This window comes from Phascolarctos cinereus, unplaced genomic scaffold, assembly GCF_003287225.1.
Source record: "Phascolarctos cinereus isolate Bilbo 61053 unplaced genomic scaffold, phaCin_HiC Scaffold_2;HRSCAF=192, whole genome shotgun sequence".
Lineage (NCBI taxonomy): Eukaryota > Metazoa > Chordata > Mammalia > Diprotodontia > Phascolarctidae > Phascolarctos > Phascolarctos cinereus.
This window is the reverse complement of record NW_027555625.1, coordinates 88714515-88735578: the sequence shown is the minus strand read 5'-3', so window position 1 is coordinate 88735578 and position 21064 is coordinate 88714515. Positions and strand designations below refer to the sequence as shown.

At 40.9% G+C, this 21064-nt stretch overlaps 1 protein-coding gene and 1 long non-coding RNA gene across 6 annotated transcripts in view; one reads left to right on the top strand and one right to left on the bottom strand.

Annotated features, from left to right (window-relative positions):
- THADA (THADA armadillo repeat containing) overlaps nt 1-21064 on the top strand; it is a 443253-nt gene that overhangs the window by 417983 nt on the left and 4206 nt on the right. For all 4 annotated transcript variants that reach the window (XM_021001257.2, XM_021001256.2, XM_021001255.2 and 1 more), the window contains one exon: nt 8141-8307. In XM_021001257.2, coding sequence (XP_020856916.1) covers nt 8141-8307 — 167 coding nt within the window. The remainder of the gene's footprint in view (nt 1-8140; nt 8308-21064) is intronic.
- LOC110218511 (uncharacterized) lies at nt 9068-19923 on the bottom strand. Of its 2 annotated transcripts, XR_002327327.2 has the most exons (4): nt 17103-19923; nt 16664-16769; nt 13881-13933; nt 9068-10171 (listed from the first exon to the last, which is right to left on the bottom strand). It is a non-coding gene; the product is annotated as an uncharacterized LOC110218511 (long non-coding RNA). The 2 variants fall into 2 exon arrangements; XR_013484558.1 differs by lacking the exon at nt 17103-19923 and having other exon boundaries at nt 16664-17090.

The following is a 21064-nucleotide window of genomic DNA, read 5'->3' as shown; positions in this document are numbered from 1 at the left end:
CTTACTAGCTGTGTGACCCTGGGCAAGTCACTTAACCCCATTGCCTAAGCAAAAAAAAAAAAAAAGGTTTTTATCTGAATCTCTCCTTTGTGCCTGAGGATTGTTGTCATTGAGTCATTCCAGTCCAGCTCTTCATGGCCCCATTTGGGGTTATCTCAGCAAGGATACTAGAGTGGTTTGCCGTTTCCTTCTCCAGCTCATTTTACAGATGAGGAAACTGAGGCAAATGGGAGTAAGTGACTTGCCTAGGGTCACACAGGTAGTAAGTGCCTAAGGCCGGGTTTAAGCTCAGGAAGTTGAGTCTTCCTATCTACTGGGCCACCTAGCCACACCCTGTTACCTCTAGGATCAAATGTAAAATCTGTCTTTTTAAGCCCTTCCCAACCTGGCCCCTTCCTACATTTTCAGTTTTCTTACCCATTACTCATTCTGTTATTCCCTCAGATATTTACATATTCTGATAATCCCTCTATCTAGCTATCTCCATAGTTGTGTGTTATGTTGCCCTTGTACATAAGTTGTTTTCATTTCCTATTCCTCTTCCATTAGAATATAAGCTTCTTGTGGTCAGGGATCATGTTTGCCTCTCTTGGTGTCCCCAAAAACTTAGCATGATGCCTAGCTTATAAATAGGTGTTTAATAAATGTTTGCTGACTTCCTTTGATATGCAGTATTTCATTTCTATAATCTCCCTTTCTTCTTGCTTTTTTTTTTTTTTGGTGAGGCAGTCAGGGTTAAGTGACTTGCCCAGGGTCACATGGCTAGTAAGTGTCATGTATCTGAGACCGGATTTGAACTCAGGTCCTCCTGACTGTAAGGCCAGAGCTCTATCTACTGTGCCACCTAGCTGCCCCATAATCTCCCTTTCTTCAGAGCAAGGAGGGATGTACATTTTCTCTGCTGCTTTCTGGGTCCAAGTTTGGACAATATGATGACATTCAATTCTGATTTTTAGGATCTAAGCTTCCTGAGGGCAGGAAGTATCCTCTTTTATTTCTTTGGAGCTTAAAACCAGGTTTTGCACATGGTAGGCACTGAAATGTCTATTGAATTCAGTTGAGTGAGTCCAACCTCAAGCATCACTCCTGTCCCAGTCTGTGAGCTCCCCCTTTTTAAGCCCCTACCTTTTTTTCCCAGATTTTACTCAGAGTTGGTATTTGCTTTTGTTCATTCCTTATCTGCTGTGGATGATGTGGTTCAAGTTGGGATGGAGGAGTTAGAGGTAATTAAGGCTTTTTTATGAGTTTTTAACTTTTTATTAATAGGTATTGAATGAATGGGCAGCTAGGTGTGGTTAGAGTGTCCAGCCTGGAGTCAGGAAAATTCATCTTCCTGGGTTCAAATCTTACTAGCTGTGTGACCCTGGGCAAGTCACTTCACCTTGTTTGCCTCTGCTTCCTCATCTGTAAAATGAGCTGGAGAAGGAAATGGCAAACCCCTCCAGTAAAAAAAAAAACAACCATATGGGGTCATGAAGAGTCAGACATGACTGAAAAACGACTTATCAACAGCAACATTGAATGAATAAGTAACTCAATTTATCCTTTTTTTTTAATGCAACTGAGTAGGTGGGTAGAAAACACAAGTTTTTCTCTCCTATAAAATATTCATTAACCTTTGTTCTCATTTGCTATGTCCATTTAAAACTTTTCACTTAGAACACAAGAATGTGTTTGTTCAGTGATTCTGGGTGGGATCTGTATTTTTTTTAATTCCATTGTATTGCAACTTACCAAAAATAGAGAGTTTTTTATAGTAAAAAAAAACCAACCAAAAATTTGCATGAAGTTTTCTAATTACATAATAGGTCACAAAGGAAAATGTTTACATCTGGTATGATCAGATGGGATTTTTTGCATATGAATGCATCTGTGGGAGGTCTGATTTTTTTCTTTTCAAGGAAAAGAGTAGAGAACTTTTTGCTTCTGCTTTGAGGAAACAGACAGAAAAGTCTTAAACACCCCAAATTTGATAGTTCTTCAAAGTAGTCACTCTTGAATGTCAAATGATAGTGTTTTTTCTCTTCTCTCCCTACACATAAGAACACCTGCCTGTCTCATCAGGAAAGGTCATACTGAGCAAAATATTTATATTGGACAGTGTCAGCTAGGTCACCTGTTACAGCCTCCATGGGTGACAGAGAGGAAGGGTATCCCGAGTATCCTCCTGAAAGAGCCCCTCTCTCTGGACCAACATCCTCTTCAGCTGCTCTCCTGTTCAGATTTGGAGCTAGGCTAACTCAACAAGTGTTTTTAGAGTACCTACCATGTATCAGTCACTGAACTTGATGCTGTAATTTTCCTTTTTCTTTTTAATATAGCATTTCTCTTTGCCATGAAGAGAATCTAGGCACGCTATAGGACTGTCGGGATGTTCCCATATGTACATTTTCCTCAGAGTAGCCTTTTTTTTTTTTGGTGAGTTCTTTGTGATTTCAAGATCTCTTGTGTTTTTAGATTACTGTGTATATATAAAAGACAAGTTTTGTTTGTTTTTTAAATACTATGCTCACTACCTTACACATGCTAGGGAAGTAATATTTATAGTAATGAAAACTATATAGAAATTTTCTTTTAATAACATGACATCCAAAATGTCACAGCAAACTAGTGGACCTGGGGGGCCATGACACCCCCTTTGGGAACCATTGCTGTAAGGACACTTAAGTAGTTTACGACTCTAATTTCTTCGATGTGGGTACTTCCTTCACCAAAGCAGATTGTGCGTGTGCAGGCGCACACAGACACAGACACACACACACACACACACACACACACACACACACATCCATTACCTTAGCAATAATCTTTTAAGAGCTGCTGTGGCCAAAAAAAAAATGTTGTCATTCTTCAGCCTACTCAATGCTTCTCCAATCTTAGCTGGGTTGTTCCTGGGACCATAGACAGAGAGCCTATCACTGAACCATTCTTGAACTCCACTGACATAGCCCTTTGAGAATCCAGATGTCACAAGGTGGCCTTGTAGTAGGCTTTTATTGGAAGGCTATGGAGCCCTCCATTAAATGTGAAATCATATTGTATGATTTGTCCCCAGTCCTTAAGGAGCTTAGCATCTAATAGGAAAACCAGATTAGTGCAGCAAATGTTTGGAAAACAGGACACGACAGAATGTAATTAGAAGCCAAGTGAGCGGCCCAAAGGAGGTGTTTAGAGAAGGGAAGGCAGGAATAGTTAAGTGCACCAGTGGAAGATGATGGGTTTTAACTGGGCTGTATGGGATAGGTAGCATGCAGGTAGACTGAGAGGAGGAGGGAGAAATCCCAAATAGGGGAAATGGGAAATAAAGGGAGAGAAACTAATGTGGTTCGTTTGAGGGACTGAGAACTTTGCTGGAATAGAGCAGAGGTTTTTGACCTAGGGTCCACCAAACCTTAAGAAATTGGTAAGTAGAAGTCAAGGGGTCTGTGAACTTGGATGGGGAAAAAAAATTGTTTGTGTGTGTGTGTATATATATATATTTTTTTTTTCACTGAACTTTGGTTTCCTTTGTAATTCTATGTATTTTATTTAGTATTTAAAAACATTCTTCCAAGAAGGGGCCCATAGACTTCACCAGGCTGTCAAAGGGATCCATGTCACCAAAAAGGTTAAGAACCCCTTATAGGGGAGTAGAAAAGAAAGTTGGGTAGGCTTTGCATTTGTAAAATGAAGAAGTCCACAAGATAATATCCCTTGCTACTCCAAAATGCTGTTACCCTAAGTGTAGAAGACTTTGGATAGCAGGATGGAACCCAGGAGATTAGACTTGATACAGCAGCAGGCAGACGACTTGACCCTGCCAACCTACTGAATTTTCACTGTGGGTTTTCCCATAATCAGGGGAAGCAAAAATCCCAGTCCCATGAGAGCAAAAAGACTATTATTGGCCTTTGGCCAGTGGCTCCACGTAACACTCTTGGGGCATGCTTTGTTGAAGCACTAACCGAGAGCCATCTTTGAGAGAGCCACGGTGGCTTCTCAGCCAGATCTGTCAGAGGGCAGTCCATCCATCCATATTTCCTCATAATGTGATTGAAAGATTTGCTTAAATTGGGAGCTGAGAGGAGTTTGTACAAGAGCCTACTTAGTGACAAAATATTGATGTTTAAGTGTTAGTGTTAGATACTGTGAGAAGTATAATTGGCTTCCTGTGCAAACCCAGTCTAAAACTGCAATCTTTGTCCCTGAGTTCTGGGTACTTGAGATAGACCATCTGACTATGGTGGCCAGAAAAGGAACTCAGTATGGCTGAGCCCTGGGAAGAGAGTCAAATTCCTATATCAGCACCATAATTAGCGTTTGCCTACTTGTCTCCTAATGAATAATTTGTTCTCTAGATCCCCTTGGTGAAGGGGAAGTAAGGAAACCTGTAGGGAAGGCTACATAGGAAGGTAGACATAATACAGTTGACTGGGGAACAAGCAAGCCAGCCTTAGTAAAAATAACAATTTTACTTAGATAAAGTGAGTGGTATATTCAGGCAGTTGGAAAGCTTCTCCGTCTGCTATTCAGTTTTCCACAGTTTGGTTACACTGGACCTACCCTGCCTTAACTGCTACTGTTCCCCTCAAAATCCCTCTTTGTGCAGCCAAGCCAATATCTTCACTGTCCCATAGACATTGCATACTCTGTACTTTGTTCACATCATCCTCCACCTCAATAAAAAACTATCCTCCTTCCTCTCTACCTCCTAAAATGCATCTCTCAAGATCCCCCTCAAGTCTCATCTGCCATTAGCAGTAGGGTAAAGACCAGGAAAGGCCTCTCGCAGAAGGTAGATTTGAGCTGAATCTTGAAGGAAGTCAGGAAGCAGCGGTAAGAAGGGAAAGGGTCGGGGGCAGCTAGGTGGCGCAGCGGATAGAGCACCAGCCCTGAAGTCAGGAGTACCTGAGTTCAAATCCGGCCTCAGACACATAACACTTACTAGCTGTGTGACCCTGGGCAAGTCACTTAACCCCATTGCCTACCCAAAAAAAAAAAAAAAAGGAACCAAAAAAAAAAGAAGGGAAAGGGTCCCAACATGGTAGACAGACAGTGAAAAGGCAGTCTGGAGTTGGAGTATTCTGTGCAAGAAGTAGCAAGGACAGTGTCCCTGGATCCTAGAGTATGTGAAGGGTAGTCAAGGTAAGGTAAGAAGGAAAGACAGGAAGGGCTTTAAAAAAAAGCTAAGCAGAATTTTCTGTTTAATCCTAGAGGGAACGGGGAGCCACTGCAGTTTACTGAGGAGGGGAGTAGCATGGGCACGTCTGTGCTTTAGGAAGATCACTTAGGCAGCTGGGTGGAGGACAGACTAGAATGGGAAGAAGCTTGAAGCAGGGAAACCTGCCAGAAGACAATTTCAGTAGTCTAGGTGTGAGATGATGAGGGCCTAAACAAAAAAAAAAACATGTTCAGAGCACTATTCTTGGTGCCAGGAACACAAAAAAGAAAACACCAGTCTCTGCCGTCGGAGGGCCCAAGGGGACCAGGGTGGTTTGGGCTAGACTTGCTCCAGATTGTGCCACAGCTTACCTAGCTATCCACCCATGTGCCCCAGAAAACCATCTTAATCACACTCTTTTCATTAACACACAGAAGGAAAAGGAGTGGGGGCACTAAGAAGGAGAGAAGAAAAATAATTATTTACTTAAACTAATGTTTTAGGAAGACTACAAGTGGTATTTCCTTCTATGAAATTGGGCATATCATAGGTATGGAACAGACATTTCACAGATTCCCAGAGCTAGAAGGAGCCTTAGAGATCATCTAGTGACTAGATTCCTTTCCAACCCCCTCCAGGCCTCCTCAGTCCAAGTTCAATGTGGTTTCCATTATAACACACCTCCCGTTGGACAAAGACAGTTCTCTGCAAGAGACTGAATGACGCTAGCAGTGTTTGTCTTCAGCTCGTCCAGCGTATCCTCTCCCCCAGCTGTCATCCTTAAAAAGCAGCAGGTTACAGCAGATAGAGTGATGTGAATTCAGCTGAATAAAAGGGAATGTGGGACCCCTCCAAGAGGGACATTTTATTTTATTAAGGAACAAAGTCTTAAGCCAAAGAAATGAAATTTTTATGGTGCAGTTTCAGGCATCAGGAGACAGAGTGAAGGAGTTATTTGAGGGCAGCTGCCTTCTCCACCCACATCTGAGGCTAGTCCTGTTTATTGATCATCCACAGTTTTGTTATGTGGCTACGGGAAGTAGAGCCTAGTGGATAGAATGCTAGGCTTATAGAGTCAGAAGAGACCTGGATTCAGGTCCTGCATCAAGCACTAGCTGAATAACCACAGGCCAGTTAGTTCACTTTGCTTCTGGGCGTCAGCTTCCTCATCAGTAAAATGGGGATAATAATGCCTGAAGGTCCTTCCCCTAATATTCATAGACCACTATCTCTACATCAGGTATTTTTCTTGTTGTGCTAGGAGCAGTCACCCAGCTCATCACACTGCCCACCCACCTCACCCCAGATACACATCAGTTATCAGCATTATTATTAATTAATAATCATATTAGTAATTAATATAATTATTTATGTATTTATAATAATTATGTTATTAATAATAATAAGCTCATTAGAAAGGGCACAGCCCTGCGCACTGAGTTCCGTTTTTCCTCTTGAACCTCTCTGCTCACTTCCTGTACGCTGCTGGTGACAAGGTACACAAGTCTGAGGGCACTCTGACACGTTGGCTGTGAGAAGAAAATCCCACTCAACTCAACAGCTTTCTGCACGTGCCCTGGTCGTTGCTACTTTGGGAACTGGTGGCAGGCAGATGTGTTTGCTGGCAGGGGGTGACCGTGGATGAATGGGGTCTGGGTCCTTTTTTGTCCCAGCAGAAACGAGGTGCTGAGAGATTATCTTTGTGTGCAGACTGGGTTGGATCCAGAGCTGTTGTCCATGTGGGTCCCCAAAGGGTAGCTCCTTTCCATTTGAGAGAGAGCATTGTGTGCTGGAAAAGGTTTGGACTTGGGGGCTTGAGTTCAAAAGACCAGCTTTTACCACCTGTGGGACCTTCGACATATCAAAACAGCTTCCAGGTAATTAAGAGAACATTTTCCCCCCTGTCCCTCCCCCCCACACTCATTCTCTTCTCCCCACCCCCATCTCAAAGGAACATGGTCTTTGAGGTTGTCTTTTAACATCTTCTCCTCCCTTCTTTAGGTGCCCAGTGTCCTTATGCTGGCTGTCAGGGTCCCTCTTATTAGGGAGGATTGGTGTATGATTAACTCATTCATTCTAAGATGTCTGTGTTACCTCTGGGGGAAGGGAGAAGGGTTTACTCTGAAGGAGTATGGGAAGAGACAAGCCAAGGAATTAGGAGATCCTTAATGGTACACATATATAATCTCTGCTTCTCTGGGAGGCTGAGGCTGATGGAGCACCTGAGTTTTAGAAATTCTAAACTGCAGTAGGGCTAAAACTGATCAGGTGTCTGAACTAAGTCCAATATGGTGAGCCCCCAGGAGCTACCAAGCTGGCTAAGGAGAAGCAAACTGGCCCAAGTCAGAAAAATAGAACAAGTTAAAGTTTCCATGCTGATCGGTATTGGGATTAGGCCACAAGTGGGCCCTGCATTTTCAGCCTGGGCCAAGTTAAGGAGACCTCCCCCCCAAAAAAAAAAAAAGTCCTTAATGGTAGAATTCAGGCACTGAATTCCCCCACAGGTAGTGGGGGAGATTCTTTGGGGTGATTAAAGAGCTTTCCAATACCAGGCAAATCAGACTGAATAGGCAGCTGTCCAGTCTGCCTATACATTAGGGCCAGCCCTATGCATGTTTAAGTCAAAGCTGGGTGATTAAGCTATGTTGAATTGGTATGTTTCTCTCTTTTTAATGAGAACTTCTTCTAACCGTGCATATAGTAGGATTCCAAGTTGAATCATCATCATCTTTGCTCTCATATTTATGTAACATTTTAAATTTTACTCCTATCAACATTTCCTAGGTGGGGAGGAGAACTGGGCCTTTGGAAATGAAATGACTTGTTCATAGTCACACAGCCACAAGCATGTATGTTCTTTAGGTCAACCCAGTTCAGCTCATGCCTACCTTCTCACCTTTAAATACCACAAATGCCTATTCCCTGTTGCTGGGATGCCTTTGTCTTCTCTAGTCCCTGAGGAGCCCTGATGGAAGATGTCTGTCTTTTGTGTCTCTTTAGAGTTTGCCTTCTGCTTGGTGAATGCCTCCGTGGCCCTGGACTTGGCTGTGGCCTTGTTGTGTGAGCTGCTCCCTCAGTGGGACCCTCTGACTGCAGGACTCCCAATCCTTCTGGAATGGCTCTTGGGCGAAGATGATATCAGGAAGTGTATGGAGAACACCCCTCAGGTAATATGGGCATCTTGGCAACGGGGGGCCATCTGAAATCTTGGTAATGGAAACACGGGGACCGGGAGCTTCTCCAGTACCAGCTCACCCCATGAAAGTCTCCTTTTACTGGAGAGAGGGACCATTGGCAAGGTCTATTAATACTGTGTTGTTGGGATATTTCATAATAAACTAAGTAATCAATTAGGAAATTAGCTTTAGTTTGGTTTTTTTTTTGTTTTTTTAGTCTTGTCAGCCTTCTTGTACTTGGGGCTTCAAGCCCTTACAAAGAAGCCCTCTAGAGTGCTAGCTGAATTGGAGGGAACTCTTTATTACTGGTAGGTTGGAGTTGTCTTCCAGTCCTGTCTGACTCTTCATGACCCTATTTGGGGCTTTCTTGGCAAAGAAACTGGAGTGGTTTGCCATTTCCTTCTCCATCTCATTTTACAGAGGAGGAAACTGAGGCAAACAGGGTGAAATTTCTTGCGCAGGGTCACATAGCTGGTAAGTGTCTGAGATCACATCTGAATTCAGGTCTTCCAGACTCCAGGCCTGGTTCTCTGTCCACTGTATTAATTTCCTATCTGCTTGTCCTGAGATCCCCACCAGGCTCAGCCCTGTCTTCATCATCTGTATAATAAGAGGGTTGGACTTGATAGTCACTAAAGTCCCTTCCAGCTGTCAATCAATGGTCCCGTGATATTAGGGACCCTAACCACCTAACAGTAGCCATTTCTAGGGTGGGGAAAGGAGGGAAGGGAAGAAAAAAAGAACAAAAAAAGAAATTTACACGATAGCTTTATTACATATTTAAAAGGAATATTCAGTTGTACATAATAGGTTTGCAGTTTTATGTGGAATTATCTTTTTAAAAATTATACTATGTTATGGAAATGCTTGTTTTATTCCATAAATTAAAAATAAAATAAATAATTTTTAAAAAATGAGCCTATGATGTTAGGGACCCCAGCCACCTAATGATAGGCATCTCAAGGGGGAGAAGGGAAGGAGAAAAAGGGGGAAAAAAGAAATTATGAGAACTTTATTATATATTTAAAAGGAATAACAAGTTATACATAACAGATTTGCAGTTTCATGTGCAATCATCTTTTTTTTTATTACACTGTTATGGAAGTGCTTGTTTCATTCCATAAATTACAAATAAAATAAATTTTTAAAAATATCTTTAATGACCCTCAGATGAGAAAGCATTTCAGAATGATCCATGTTTGCAAGTTTCTTCCAGACCACCTTGGGTTATAGACTCACTGATTGAGATCTGGAAGGGCTCTTCTCATCTGGCCCCCTTCGTTTCACAGATAAGAAAACTGAGGTTCAAAAGGGTTCAGTGACTTGCCCGAGGTCACACAGGTGGTAAGGGGCAGGGTTGAGATTCAAGCTCAGTTTCCCCTAACCCCATAGCCCGTGCTGTTCCGTTGTGTCTGATTTGCCACATCAGTAACCTGTACTGGTCCCCACCTGGGATCAGTGAATGGCCAGTGTATTCCCTCAGTAGATAAGAAACCAAAGACACAGAGAAGTGAGTCATGGCCCATGGTCAGTCAACCAAAGAAATGAGAGCTGGGGCCAGAATTCACCCGCACAACTGAGCCCCCTCGGCCTCCCAGCAGTGCCTGTGACAACAAGAAGTTCCCAACAGTGGCCTGAATTGTAACATACCTGGAACAGGATAGAGTGTGATGAAAGAACCCTACAAGGTCACAGCATCATGGGAATTTGGTTCCCAACAACAGAGACACTTGTGTCTCATCTTTGATACTGTCTTTGCTGTTTGAGTCATTGCTAAGACTGTCCCCTCCTTTCTCCTTCTGTCCACATTGTAAAAATATTCCAGGCTGAGGCCCACTTGCATGCTGAAGTCCACCTGTAATATGATCATCATATCTAATCATTTAAAAAGCAATAATCGTTAGCATTTATAGACTACTTTAAAAGTTTGCACAGCTCTTTATAAATATTATCTCATTTGTTCCTCACAGCCAGCAAACAGAGGTTAAGTGACTGGCACAGGGTCACACAGTGTCTGTGGTCACATTCAAACTTAGGTCTTCTGACTCCAAGTCCAGTCTTTCTGACTCCATCCGCTGTGCCATCTACCCAGCCTAGCTGCTCTAATAGAACCATACAGCAATAGGCCTCTATAACAGACTTGTTTTTTTTAACTGAAAGTCATTTTAACTTAAAGAAACAAAAAACTTTCCCCCCAGTGGAAAAGAATATTTCTCTTTCTTAAGTCACCTTCAAGGTTGGAAGTAATGTGTGTACTTCTTCAAAGACAAGCTAGGAATAGGCACACTGTGAGGGGAGGGGCCAATTGGTTGTCAGAGGAGGAAGGAGTTGGAAAGAATGATTCAAAGAGGGTGAATTAGGTGAATTTCAGTAATAATAATAAAAGCTCATTTCTGAAGTACTAGAAGATTCATAAGGCATTTTCCTCCCATAGGTAGTAATAATTCTATTACTACTGTCTAGAGAAACAGTAGAGAATCAGTGACATTTGAAAGACCCTAAAGAATAAGAAAAATACCCCAAGATTGGAGTATTTCAAAAAGAAGGGAAGAGGGTACAAACTATAGGCCAGTGAGCTTAATTTGGATTCTAGAGAAAATCACTGGGTTTTTTTTAAATAGCATTTTATTTTTTCCAATGACATGTGAAGATAATTCTTAACATTCATTTTTTATAAAATTTTGAGTTCCAGATTTTCTCCCTCCCTTCTTTCCCTTCCTCCTCCCTAAGACAGTAAGCAATTTGATAAAGGTTATATCTGTGCCATCACGTAAAACATATTTCCATATTAGTCATGTTGTGAAGGAAGAAACAGAACAAAAGGGGAAAAAAAGCCATGAAAAAACTAAAGAAAGCGAAAATAGTATGCTTCGATCTGCATTCAGGCTCCATCAGTTCTTTTTCTGGATGTGGATAGCATTTCCCTTCAAGAGCTTTTTGGAATTGTCTTGGATCATTGTATTGCTGAGAAGAGCTAAGTCAATTATAGTTGATCATCGCATAATGTTACTATTACTGTGTACAATGTTCTCCTGGTTCTGCTCACTTCACTTTACATCAGTTCATGTAAGTCTGTCCAGGTTTCTCTGATATCTGCCTGCTCATCATTTCTTATTGCACAATAGTATTCCATTGCATTCATATACCACAACTTGTTCAGCCATCCCCCAGTTGATGGGCATCCCCTCAATTTCCAGTTCTTTGACACCACAAAAAGAGCTGATATAAATATTTTTTTGTGTGTGGTTCCTTTTCCCTTTTTTATGATGTCTTTGGGATACAGACCTAGTAGTGGTATTGCGGGATCAAAGGCTATGCACAGTTTTATAGCCCTTTGGGCATAGTTACAAATTGCTTTCCACAATGGTTGGATTAGTTCACAATTCCACCAAGAGTGCATTAGTGTCCCAGTTTTTCCACATCCTCTCCAACATTTATCATTTCCCGCTTCTGTCATATTAGCCAATCTGATAGGTATGGGGTGATATGTCAGAGTTGATTTAATTTGCATTTCTCTAATCAGTAGTGATTTAGAGCATTTTTTTCATGTGACTGTAGATAGCTTTGATTTCTTCATCTGAAAACTGTCTATTCATATCCTTTTACTTATATTCATGTAAATTTGACTCAGCTCTCCTGAGAAAATTATAAAATCCAGTATTGCCTAGTTATTTTGTGCACATCTAGAGAAGGAGCCAGTGACCACCAAGGGCGAGCACAGCCTCATCTAAAGCACATCACGCCAGACAGACAGGCTTCCTGTATCAGGGAGATGCCGTCTGTGTCAATGACAGCCAAACATTTGACAAAAGTGTCCTATGCTGTCTTTGTGGACAAGGTGGAGACATATAGGCCAGGTGACAGTATATTCAGGTAGATTCAGAACTTGGCCGAATGACCAGACCCTGGGAGCAGTTAGTTCTTAATGGCACACAGGATCATATGAGAACTGAAAGGCGGACCCGAGACCATCTAGTCTAACTCCCTTGTTTTACAGACGAGGAAACTGAGGCTCAAATAGGCTAAATGAGTTGGCCAGGGTCACATAGCTAATAAGTATAAAAGGTAGAACCTGGAGGAGGTAGCTAGTGAAGTCCCCCCCAGATTTACTTAAATATTCTGTACTGTTTAATATTTTTTTTTACCCAATCTGTGATTTATTTGGTACGAGAAACATCCAGTAAAGAAATTCCCTCTGCCAATTCAGATCAGCATCTCTCAGAGAATTGCTTGAAGCACTGAGAGGTTATGTGAGTTACCTAGGATCACACAGCTAGTATGTGTCTAAGTCAGGACTTGGACCCTGCTCTCCCTGACTCTGAAACCCACCCTCTGTCCACTACACCATACTTCCTCTCACACTGTTAAGCACTCTAGTCAGTGACTTAGATGAAGGCTTTTATGGCATAATCATCAAATTTTCCAGGGACACAAAGCTGGGAGGATTAGCTAACACACCGGGTGACACAGCCAGTATCTAAAAAGGAGTCGAAAGGTTAGAATGATGAGTCAGATCTAATCAGATGAAATTCACCTCAGTGATCTTAGCTCACTCATGTGGCTAATCCTTCTGAACATACAAATCACCCCCTTTTCTGTGCTTCCTCATCCTGTGTGACTGTTGTCCATGGGCTCCTGTGAGCCCTCCCCTGGGGAGAGAATGTGCACTCCCTCTGGTATCTCAGCGTTCCACGGACACCAGTGTAGGCTGTGTGCTGGCCACTGGGGATCCTCAAGCCTGCTGAACACCCCTCTCCTTTTTGAAGTCCTACATCTCTGTGCTCCAAGGCTGCTGCTTTCATGCAAGTCTTCATTTGTTATATGCCTTTTCATATATATATATATATATATACATATATATAATATATGTGTGTGTATATATATATGTGTGTGTGTGTGTGTGTGATGTATGTATCACATATTAGACAGATAGATTGACAAGACAGATAGATAGACAGATAGACAGACAGACAAACCAGACAGACTAATAGATAAATATTCAAACAAGATAGACAAGATAGAGTGAGACAGACAGACAGATACATAGATAGATGGATAGACCAGACTAACAAATAGATAAATATTCAAACAATATAAATAGACAGACCAGACAGACTGACAAATAAATAGACAGAGAAGAGAGACAGAACAGATAGATGATAGACCAGAAAGACTGACTAAATAGATAAATAGACAGACTGGATAGACAGGATAGAGAGACAGACAGACAGAACTTTTATTAAATTTACTATGTGTCAGGCAGGTACTTTGCTAAGATACTGATACAATCAAGCAGTACAGTCCCTAGCCTGAAAGAGTTTACATTCTAAGACAGAAAGACAACGCATAAAGGGGTGTTGGGAGGGCAGCATGGGTGAGGCAGGGAAAGTGTCATGAAGACTTGGGCCCCAACAGGAAAAAGTAAATGCTCACCTATCAGAGAAAAAGGGACCCAGGGACAAAGTCCAAGTTTCTGGAGGGAGGGAAATAAGGCATCTATACAATACAGTAGATAGAATATTGATCTGGAAGACCTGAGTTAGAATCCTACCTCAGGTACTTACTGACTGTGCGAATCTGGGCATGTTCCTCAACTTCTCAGACTTAGTTTCCTCATCTGTAAAATGAATATGATGTTAGCACCTACTTCCCAGAGGTAAGGATCAAATGAGATACTATTTGTAAAGCATTTTGCAAACTTCAAAGTCTCTGTAAATACTAGCTGTTATTACCGCTGCTGCTGCTGCTGCTGCCGCTAGATGAGGGTGAAGGGCTGAGAACAGAAGGCCTGGTGTGGAGGCCCTCCATACAACCTGTCATTGTACTTTGAGTGACCCAGAGTTTTAATCCTCAAGACTGCAGTATTCCATGACTCACAGCCTCCCTGGAAGAATATTGCTTTTAAAAAAACATTGGGCTTTGTTTCAGGGAGAAACTTGAGGTCATTAAAAACATTGGGCATTTTCTTTCTTTTTTTATTATGAATTTAACAAACATGAACATTTCAGTGTGGAAAGAACAAAAAAAACACCCCACAAATATCTGGTACATTTTTAAACAGTATATCAAATTTAACATGATAGCACCAACACTGCCCTGCTTGTCTGTGTCCCCATCTGAACTTCCTCCTGTTCTTCTCCATTTTTAAAATATTTCATTGACTCTCTTTTTCCTTCCTTTACTCCTCCCCCAACTCTCTCCCTCAGCCTCCCTCCCCAGATCTCTCCCTTGTACAGTTAAAGCACAACATATTCACACATTGGCCTTTTCTGAAAATGTATGCCTCTTCTCACACCTCTGATCTCTATCACCTCTCTGTTAAGAAGTGGGAGGCATGATTCATTAATCGTCTTCTAAAGTCAAAATCATTCATTGATCAGGGTTCTTAAATCTTTCAGAGTTGTCTTCCTTTATGTTATTATCATCATTGTGGAAACTGTTCTCCTGTCCTGTTCACGTAACTCTAGATCAGTTCACAAAAGTCTTACGAGGTTTCTCTGAATCTGTCCCTTTCCATCCCTGCATTCCTTACAGCATAATAATATTCCATTACATTAATATACCTTTATGTGCTCAGCTATTCCTGGGTTGATGGGCACCTACTTATTTTTGGTTCTTTGCTACAATAAAAGCTGCTGCCATAAATATCCTTTCCCTCTATCTTTGACTTCTTTAAAGACTGTGCCTAGTGGTTGTGTTGCTGGACCGAAGGTATGCATGCTCTACATTTTCCAAAAACAAGATTCAGCCTGCTTTCTTTTTTCCTATTCAATTCTGGGCCCAAATCATTGCCCATCTAAAGAAACTGACAGATCAAGCCATCATCTGGCAGATCCATTCAAGTCATAGCCTGGACCACGAGCATTCATCATCCACTTGGTTTTTCCAGTGTGGATCATTGGGCCAAATATTTTTTAAGTGATCATAGAACTCGTTTAAAAGGCCATGCATTGTTATATAAATGTTATCCACAAACATCAGCAACAGAGGATCTAACCAACAGTAGGCAATCTCTTCCATTTGGAGCCCAAACTGAACATTCTCCATGAGAATTGTAACCAGCTTTGTCGAGCACATGTTTTATGCCTTGCTTGATAATCAGTTAGTAATAATAATCAATTAGTAATCAGATAATCAGTAATAATAATAATCGATAATCAGAGGATTTTCTAACAACATTATTCCTTCTGCATCTTGCAAGGGATCTTGTACAGTTTTAACATGAACATGGAAGACATCTGGTTAGAGGATCTCCTTTAAGGAGGGACTTTGTTCTACCGAAACAAATGCCTTTTTTGTAGTCAAGGAATATTAAGTACAATGGGAGCTTGTATTCTCTACACATTTAACTGTATGACAAAAGATGTGGTCTACTACAGAATACTGTTTGTGAGACTTTGACCGTTCCTATCTTATATCTTCGTCAAGGATGACTTGAATACTTATGTAGAATATTCTTTTAAAAATTTTGTAGAAACTAAAAAGTAGGCATATGGTAGGTAGTTATTGATTTTGTCTTAGGTGACGTTGTTGTTGTTGTTAAGGTAAGGATTGTGATTGCTGTTGTGTTTCATAGGTTGCCATGATCAAAGAATTCATTACCTGATCGCCAGCTTCTTTGGAGGGGCCAGAGCGGGGGATGGGAACAAATATTTATTAAGCACCTACTATGTACCAGGAAGTATGCTACAGGCATTACAAATATCATTTCATAATGAGCTTCTCCATATTCAGCTTGGCTGGCACTTAAGAGAGCAGACAGAGGCTGTGGTTGGGACTGAATCCTAAGTCTTTCTAGTGTAGTAGGTCCTTCCGGAGGTTTTGCATTATACTGACATTGTCTTCAAGAACCCAAGATCAATTCCATGCCATAATGACAGACTGGAGCATATATATATATATATATATATATATATATATACATACACATATACATACATATACACACACACACATATATTTTTTTTGGGGGGGGTGAGGTGATTAGAGTTAAGTAACTTGCCCAGAGTCACACAATTAGTAAGTGTTATGTGTCTGAGGTTGGATTTGAACTCAGGTCCCCCTGACTCCAGGACTGTGCTCTATCCACTGTGCTACCTAGGTGCCCCTGGAATATATATTTTGTGGGGAAGATAAATTTTTTTTGTCCTTTTAATTTTTTTTTATCCTGAACTTAACACCAAATAAGATAAGCATTTCCGTATACAAAATAGAACCCCCCAAAAGAGGACCATATAGGAAGCCACAAATCTATATCATGAACAGCCTTTTGTTTCTCTCTAAGCATATAACAAATTCAGTACATTCTCTCCAAAGCTGCCCAGCTTATCTGTGGGTTCGTACTGACCTTCATTCTGTTCTCTTCTAAGCATTTCAAACAATGCCTCCGTGACTCTGATTTCTTGCTTTTTTTCCCCCATTTTGGTAACCCCATCATTATTCTCCTCTTCCCACTTCAAATGAAAGAAAAATACAATCCTTGTAGCACATATGCAAGTTAAACAAAACAAATCTCTACTTTGGCCATGTCCAGAAAAAAGTGTTTCATTCTGCACCGTGTCATATCTGCCTTCACAGCATTTCTAGTATATATCCCTTTTTCTCCACTCATATAATCAACACCCTGGTAATCACTTTATACCTAGACCACTGCAATAGCACGCTGCGCGCACACACACACACACACACACACACACACATACACACACACACACAGGCAGACATATGTATAAAATTATATATACATACATGTGTGTACAATTACACACACACACACACATATGTACCTTTTTTTGGTCAGTTAGTTGCGTCTACCTCTTCATGACTCCATTTGGGGTTTTCTTGGCAAAGGTACTAGAGTGGTTTGTCATTTCCTTCTCCAGCTCATTTTACAAATGAGGAAACAGAGGCAAACAGAGTTAAGTGATTTGCTTAGGGTCACACAGCTAGTTAGTTTCTGAGGTTGGATTTGAACTCAGATCCTCTTGACTCCAGGGCCAGCACTTTATCTGCTGTGCCACCTCATTGCCCTAGTAACCTATATACTCAGCTGCTAAAGTGATCTTCCTATAGAATAAGTCTGACTGGAGCCCTTTTCAGTAAATTCCTGTTGCTCCCTATTGCCTCCAGGATCAAATGGAAAATATTCTCTCTTTTAAAATAGTTCACATACTGGTCCCCTCCTGCCCCTCCTCTCTTCTTATACTTCACTCCCCTCCACATATTTTACAATTGTTCCATGCACTCCATCTCCCAGTTCTCTGCCTTTTCACTGCCTGTCCCCCAAGAATGCTATGCTCTCCTTCCTCTCTATCCACTAGCTTCTCTGGCTCCCTTCAAGACTCAACTCAGGGGGCAGCTAGGTGGCACAGCAGATAGAGCTCTGGCCTTAGAGTCAGAAGGACCTGAGCTCAAATCCAGTCTCAGATACTTGACACTTACTAGCTATGTGACTCTGGGCAAGTCACTTAATCCCATTGCGTAACCCCCCAAAAAAAAAAGACAACTCAAATCTTGCCTTCTCCAACGTGTTTTTTCTGGTCCCCACTCCAACTAAGAATACCTTCCCTCTGAGATTACTTCCCAGTTTCACTTTTATGTATCTTGTATGTACATAATTGTTATCTCCCTCATTAGAATGTAAGTTCCTGGAGGGCAGGGACCATGATTTTGCCTTTCTTTGTATTTTCACTGCTTAGCACAGTACCTGGCACAAAGTAACTATTTTATAGATACTTGATGATTTCTCTTGGATCACTGAGCAACAAGATGGTAGACTGGACGTTTTCTATGATCCTACAACCACTAAAGCCTCTCCAAAACAGAAATTATGCTCCAAACATAAAGCAACTTCAGCTTTCTCCAAAGTCTAGGATTCAGAATCCACAAGAATGCAAAAAATAGAAACTCCAAACCCAGGAACTGCCACTCTCTGACTCTGAGCTCATGAAGCACCTTCCCCCCACCTCCCAAAGACATGACACAAACTTATAGCAAAACTCACCCCCTATCCCCTGATACCCCCTGCCTTCTTCTAGTGCCATGGAGAACTCAACTCCAGGCTGTAGAAGTTTGCGCAGGACTTTTCAGTCAGCTTGGACACAGCCCTTCAGCAAAAGCCTTCCAAGGGCTAAAACCTGGAAGCACCATCACTGCAAAGGTCTGAACTGGCCCTGCTGGGAAAACAGACTTTGTACTGCCAGCACTGGGCCAGAGAACTGAAGCACAGAAGGGAGTAGGACAGGGGGGTCAGGCAGCACTCCACCAAGCCTGAGAAAAAGAGCACAGCACCCGGTCGGGACAAGTTCTGACCACCCAAAAGCCACCTGGGGCAGAGACCTCGGCTGGTGAATTGTTAATTGCCCAGTAATTATCAAAGATTTCAAGAAGAAAATGCAAATACTTTGAACACAAACAGATAAATCAACAAGAAAAATGACATACTTTTAAAGAATAGTTAGTACCCTTACTTTCACAAATTATTTTCAGAAATTGAGTAAGAAAAAACCTATGAGACAAATATAATCCTAATACCTAAACTGGGGGAAAGGTAAAACAAAGAAAGAAAACTACAGGCCTATATCATTAATAAATGTTAACTCAAAACTTTCCATAAAATCTTGTCAAACTACAGCAATTTATCCAAGAACTCATTCATTGTAATTAAATGGGATTTATACCAACCATACCAAAGGATGACTCAACATTATGAAAACAATCAACATCATTAATCATATTAAAAACCAAAACATTCCAAACCATATGATCATCTCAGTAGATGCAGAAAAAGCCTTTGACAGTGTACGATACTCTTTTCTGCCCCAAACCCCTACACAGTATAGGCAAAGAGGGAGTTTTAAAAAATATCATAAAAAACATCTATCTAAAACCAAGAGCAAACCCCATGTGCAGTAGAGCCCTTTCTAATAAATGCAGCAGCGAAGCAAGGACGCCCATTCTCTCTACTGTTATCTGGTAGTTCTGGAAATACTGACACAAGCAATAAGACAAGAAAAACAAAAGGAATCCAAACAGGTAAAGGAGGTGAAACTCTTCCCATTTGCTGATGACATAACGGTTCACTCAGAAATCCCTAGGACATCCACAAAGATACTAATGGAGACCATTAATAACTTCAGCAAACTTAGAAGCTATAATATAAATCCTCAGAAATCAACAGAATTTCTATATAGTAATCAATGAATCACAAGATGCTATAACAGAAAGGGAAATCCTTCCAAATAACTACAAAATGCATAAAATATCGGTGGATCCACCTCCCAAAACACACAAAAGACTTGTGTAGATTAAATTACAAAGTGCTTTTTAAAGAAATAAAGAACAGGGGCAACTAGGCGGCGCAGTGGATAGAGCACCGGCTCTGAAGTCAGGAGGACCTGAGTTCAAATGTGGCCTCAGACCAAACACTTGACACTTACTACCTATGTGACCCTGGGCAAGTCATTTAACCCCAACTGCCAAAAAAGAAAGAAAGAAAGAAAGAAAGAAAGAAAGAAAGAAAGAAAGAAAGAAAGAAAGAAAGAAAGAAAGAAAGAAAGAAAGAAAGAAAGAAAGAAAGAGAACCTAAATAGCTAAAGGTATATTCAGTGATCATGGTTAAACTGTGAGAATATACTAAAAGACAATACTACCAAAATTAATATACAATTTTAATGTCATGCCAATCAAATTACCAAGGGAATACTTTATAGAACTTAATAAAATAAGAACAGATTTCATTTGGAAAAACAAAAGATCTAGAATAATAAGGGAAATGGTGAAAAGAAGTAAGGACAAAGAAGGTGTAGCACTTCCAGACCTCAAGCTACATTATAAAGTAGCAGTTGTCAAAACCGTTTGATATTGATTATAGAGAGACAGATCAATGAAACAGACTACACAAAGGAGATTCAGTGAACAAGAGAACTCAGTAACCCAGTATCTGATAAAGTGGAAAACATATTAACTAGGGAAAAACTCCCTATTTGATGAAAACTGGAAAGCAGTCTGGCAGAAATTAGGCTTAGACCAACACCTTACACTATACTCTGCAATGCATTCTAAATGGATACATGCCCTTAATATTATACATTATGTTATTTTTTAAAAAATCAACTTAGGACAGAAACAGATCATGTAGTTCTCATAGCTATGGAAGGAGATGTATTCTTTTTTTTTTTTTTTGGCTAGGCAGTGGGGTTAAGTGACTTGCCCAGGGTCACACAGCTAGTTAAGTGTCAAGTGTCTGAGGCCAGATTTGAACTCAGGTCCTCCTGACTCCAGGACTGGTGCTTTATCCACTGCACCACCTAGCTGCCCCTAAGGGGATGTATTCTTAATCAAGCAAGAGACAGAGACAATTACAAAAGATAAAATAGATAATTTTGATTGTTGAAATTGAAAAGTTTCTGCACAGACAACATTAATACATCTAGGATAAGAAATGAAGTGAAGTGATGATGTGTGTGTGTATGTATATAAATAATAGCCATTCCTCAACAGATAAATGGTCGAAGGATGTAAACAAAGTACATAAAAGAACTGCAAAGCAACCACACACAAAAATTGCTCCAAATCACTAAGAGATATCAAAACAATAATAAGCAAATCAAAACAATCGGAAAATAATTTGGAATTATGCAAATAAAGTGACTAAAATGTCTCCATTACTGGGCTTATACCCCAAAGAACCCATAGATAAGGGAAAAAAAGGCCCCCTATAAGCTCCAGAATATTTAAAGCAGCACTG